The 5,176-nt window shown below is 34.0% G+C and overlaps 1 protein-coding gene across 1 annotated transcript; it reads left to right on the top strand.

Moving 5' to 3' along the window:
- Positions 1-1,466: 1,466 nt before the first annotated feature.
- On the top strand, positions 1,467-5,040 carry LOC105126559 (F-box protein At5g49610-like). The gene is made up of 3 exons (XM_011027458.1): positions 1,467-1,547; positions 1,746-1,892; positions 3,578-5,040. The coding sequence occupies exons 2-3, from the start codon at positions 1,749-1,751 to the stop codon at positions 4,706-4,708; spliced, it is 1,275 nt and encodes a 424-aa protein (XP_011025760.1). The 5' UTR covers positions 1,467-1,547; positions 1,746-1,748; the 3' UTR covers positions 4,709-5,040.
- Positions 5,041-5,176: the final 136 nt, after the last annotated feature.

The following is a 5,176-nucleotide window of genomic DNA, read 5'->3' on the forward strand; positions in this document are numbered from 1 at the left end:
CTCTTTCCCCTCGATAAACCCTCAAATACCACGTAGTTTCTCCGCAAACTCCAGGCAACTTCCTGTTTTCCTTTTCCGGAGACACTCTCTTCCTGCTCTCTCTCTCACACAAATAAAAATCAATCGAGCAATCAAATTCGCCATTTTTAAGGTTTTGAAAGGTAAAAACTATCCTTCTCTCTTTGTTATTTCCACAATTATATTAACTCGATTCATCTTTGCTTCCAAGGTCAACTCTTCTCTGTTTTGTGATTTTTTTAGTGATTTTTCGTGAATTTTGTTTTAGATTTTGTGTGTGGTTTTTTTAGTGTTTCAAAGAAATCATGTTATTTTTTTCTTTTATATTTTTTTACAATTTTACACTAACTATTTTCTGGTTCTCGTTTTCTATAGTGATCTTGTTTTTGATTGGTGTACAATGTGAAAAAAAATGCGATTCTCTTTTTCCATTTTGTGTGTGGTTTCGTGTTAGGTTTTTGAAAGAAATCGATTTCTGTTTTCTTTTATTGAGATTCTAGTTTGTGTGAGACTTCTTTCTTGTTCTAGATGCTCCTTTTCTTTTCTTTTTCCTTCGTAAAACGTTACTTTATCTTTGGTTTTTTTGGTTTGTGATCAGTTCGACTCTTTTGTTTATGATTATTTTTTCATTGGTGTGTAATGTAATGTGAAAGTGTGATACACACACACATTAAGGGTTTAATCTATACTGTTCTTTTGGGTTTCAAAGACTTTGTAATACTACTTTACTTGGTAAGTTCTGTTCTTTGGCGTTTTACTTGCTGTGTTCTTTTCTTATTTTATCTTTCCTTTGCAGATTTTTTGCTTTTACGGGTTTTCTTTTTAGAGTTTTAGGGTTTTTATGGTGGGTTTTGTTTCTTGATTTTTTGTTTTTTGTATGTTATTATCTGTTTGGATTCTGGGAAAGAAAAGAAAAGCAAAGAAATGAAAACAGGTGAACGGGAAAGAAATGACAAAAATTGAAATTTGTGTCTGTAACGTGATTAGTTGAACAATGAAAGAATCTCGGGATTCAAGAAAGCAATTGTGATAATTCGTAGGAGTTTCTTGATATGATTTGTGAATGTATGTGAAGTTATTTTTCACTTTTTTGACTGATTTTGTTTCCTTGATAGCACTTCAAGATGATAAGTTCATTTTCTCCTTATTTTAATTTTCTTAGTTGTGTTGAAAGGCAATAAATTGGAGTTATGTCGGCTGCCTCTCCGTCACCTTTCTATTCTATATTAAGATCAACTGTGATGATCTTATTTTCTTTCAATTTTCTTTCATTTTTTAAACGGGTCACGGAAAAAGGTGTTTAAAGCGTTCATTAGCAAATGATGGTAACAGAAAAGAATATTGGATAATTAAATTTGCAATGATTTGCTAAACTGTTATTTGGGATTTTAAATTAAAGGCATGCTAATAGAAGTTCTTCTGAAGTGCATCACTGTTTCCATTTTCAATTATTGGATGAGAAGTTTGAAGATTTTTTAAAATTTTGCTGTCTTTTGATATGCGCAACTCAGAAGGAAGTTTTGGAATTCGTAAGCAAGTTATTGATGATGTTTAACTCAAGGTCTGGCTGTGATGAGAAAAAACACGAAAACCTATGAAATTAGACCCTCTTTGTATTGAAGAATGAAAAGTTTTTATAGTTTTGGTATCGTTTATATTTATGAATGTATATGTTATTTGTTTCTTCCTTTTTCGTAGTACTGATTGGCTGCTTCATTTGATCATAGATAATGGCTGATTTGGAGGAATACCAAATGGAAGAAATTGATGATGACCCCATCCTTCCAGATGAAGTAGATCCATTTGAGGGAAGCTTGCGATGGAACATCAGTATCTCATCTCTCATGTTAGACGATGAGGGCAAACATGGCATGGTATGTTCCGTTGAGCTTATTAGTAGATGTAATGTTAGTGTCTTGATGACAATTGCGTGGTTTCTGTTTTGTCACTTTTCTGTCGGGTTCTGTTTTCTTTAAGAAAGTTAACACTGCCTTGGCTAGAAGGTGGAGATAAAAAAAAGCCTTTAAACTAGTTTGGAGACATGGTTAGAAACAGTGTAGCTTACTTCAGACTCAAGTATTTCCGGCTCATAAGTGGCGGAGGCACATGGGTGCGAAAGGGGGCAATTGCCCCCTTAATTTTATTTTTTTGTTAGCTTCTTGTTAGCTTTTTTTTTTCTATACTAATTAGTTATTGAAAATATTAAAGTTTATAATAATTTATGGATTTGTTGAATATACACACACTAATGAATATAAATTAAAATAAATTTTAATGAATTGATAAATATTTTGCTATGAATTTTATATGAAAAATGATGATAATTAATTTACTAGTAATTAAAAGTAAAGTACAGGACAACTAAAAAAATTAGGGTCATAATAGATAAATTAAAAAAAAAAAATTTAATATTTATGTTTAATTCACTTGTATAAAACAACAAGTCAGCAAGAACAATATCAATTTATGACAATCCTTTTAAGCTATGATTTTAGATGTTATGTATCATATGTCAGTATAAAATTATTGCCAAGAATTTTCGTAGTTCTTGGAAGATTTAGAAATAAATAAATAAAAGTTTGTTGTATATATTAAAAAAGATATTTTTAATGATATTAAAAATAAAATCATTGTGAAGCAGTTTTAAAATATAAAATCTTGAAAAAAATAAAGAATAATTATAATGTAAGTTTTTTTATTTTAAAAATTCTTAAATTAATTTTACTTAACTTGAGTTGGTACATTTTTTTTATATAAAACATATTTATATAATATTAAATATTAAATATTTGTTAATAATTTGCTTCTTTATTTAAAAAATCCTGCCTCCACCAATAGGTTTATATCTATTTGAAATAGTGCATTGTCATTGTCGTGACCCTCGATTTGAGGGATGGTGATAGCATTCCCTCTTCTTTTCTTTCTTTTTTTTTGCCAGAAGTAATTGGACATGTGATCAGTTTAGCTAATTTTTATACAAATCTCTGAAATGTGGGGCAATGTATGGGAGAACAGGAGTAATTTTTCATGTGATCTAAAACCTTGCTTTCCTTTCCAATTAATGATAAGGGTTGTTTTTTAAAATGTTTTTTTCTTGAAAATAAATTAAATAAATTTTTTTATTTTTTAAAATTTATTTTTAACATCTACAATTAAAAAAATTTAAAAATATAAAAAAATTAATTTAAATTTTTTTTTGAAAAACCCAGTCACACCTCCATAACGAATGGACTTTTATATGATTACGTTACTTGAGCCTTGTGGCCCGCCTAATCCTGACACATGTCTCTTCATTTATGCTTAGTTGTTATAAAAAAAAAAAGTGGCTTTCTTTTTTTTTAAATTAATATGGGTGTCCGGGTCAGCTTGCGTGCACCACGACTAATCCCACGGGCCCTGAAGTTAACGACCATGTAAGCCTCTAGTGACCATCATATGAGCGAGCTTTCTTTTGTATATTGCTTGTCGTTGTGGTGGTTTCATGGAGACTAGATATTAATTCAGCTTTTCCATCTTCATTCGCAAACCCTTTCATAACTGTTCTTTTCTTTGTTTGCAGATTCCAACTTATTCATACAAGTCCAGTTCTTACAAGAGTTCAGAAAGCTGTGCTCAATTTCCTGGTCACATAAAGCAGGAGGACATAAAAATTGAAGATGTTGTTAGGCAGCATGTTCTTTGTTTCCTTCCAGCCAAGTCAATATGCAGGTTCAAGACTGTTTCTAAAGAGTGGCTTAAGTGGATAGACAGTCCTTTTTTTTCCCACAAGCAGACCAACCACTTCAAGCATGTTTCCGGTCTTTTCTGTCAGTTTCCTGGCGAGAGTCCCTCCTTCATATCATTCAATCCAGTTGCTTATGGCGTTTCTAGCCCCACTCTCCGTTTCTTGCCTGAATCTATTGACGTCCGAACCTCTTGCAATGGATTGCTTGGCTGCCAAAGCCGCCTTGGAGATAATGCTTACTACATTTGCAACCCCGTGACTAAGGAATGGAGGGTGGTTCCAAAGCCAACTTTATATCATGGACCTGAAACAGCCATAGCACTTGCCTTTGAACCTGATGCACTAAAATTTGGAGCGCATTATGAGCTTGTCTGTGCAGTCACTCTACCAGATAGGGCAGCTCTTCTGTTCGAAATATACTCTTCAAGGACAAACTCCTGGAGAGTATGCACAGCTATGTGCTTGGAGCTGGATGATCTGCCTCTTAATGGCGATGGTTTCTACATCAGAGGATTTGTCTTTTGGGAAACCCAATCAGGTGCAGTTCTGGGTTTCAATTTGAAGGAGGAAGAGTATGGAATTCTCAGTCTCCCGCCTAGCAGCAACCCGACTGGTGCTTTGACAGAGTTGTGGGGGGAATTGTGCTACCTTCTGCCTCACAAAGAAGATGATGAATGGTCAATTGAGGTCTACGGAAATATGGACATGAGCCTGAGGCGCGTAATTCCTCTTCATTCTAAGGTTTTGGGTCATCTTGTATATGGACAGTGCCGGGCTTTGGCATTTGTGAATGATGACACAATGATCATTGCTCTTGGGACGGAAGTGATTGCTTATCATGTAAGAGCACATAAGATGGAACGGGTAAGTGATGCCAGGACTGATGGTTTTGTGAAGTATTTGCCATACGTGAACAGCCTTGCACCCGTGGGCCCTTTCATGCGTGACACAGCTTTGTATCCGTGAGATTTCCACACAGACTCTCTGAACCTGGATTGCTGATTCCAGGATGGATGTCTCAGGACTCTCGACTATTAATATTCTTTCTGTTCTTGTGAAGTATCAGACATGACTTCTGCTCAAACGGAGAATCCAGTGGAAGCTAAAAATAGAATTTCCTTTTGAATTCCAATTCTTCTGTGGGATATTGTGACCTTGTGCTGGAGCTTTTAAAGCATGATTGAATGATGCAAATGATTTTCTTTTTTGATCTGCTGTCACTGTTGTGAAGGGTTCAACTTGTGAATTCAAGCTAGTTATGATGGAATTTCATAAATGCTATCACCTTCCATTTTTCATACGCGTTCTGTTATGGTTACTGATTGCCTTAATCTTTGATGATGCCCTTTTGCAAAGCGTTGAGTTTTGTTATTTGACAGAAAAAGAAAGAACGCAAAAAGAAAGATGTAACCATATGTTTGTTTCTAGGGAAAG

This window comes from Populus euphratica, unplaced genomic scaffold (genome assembly GCF_000495115.2).
Source record: "Populus euphratica unplaced genomic scaffold, PopEup_1.0 scaffold41.1, whole genome shotgun sequence".
NCBI lineage: Eukaryota > Viridiplantae > Streptophyta > Magnoliopsida > Malpighiales > Salicaceae > Populus > Populus euphratica.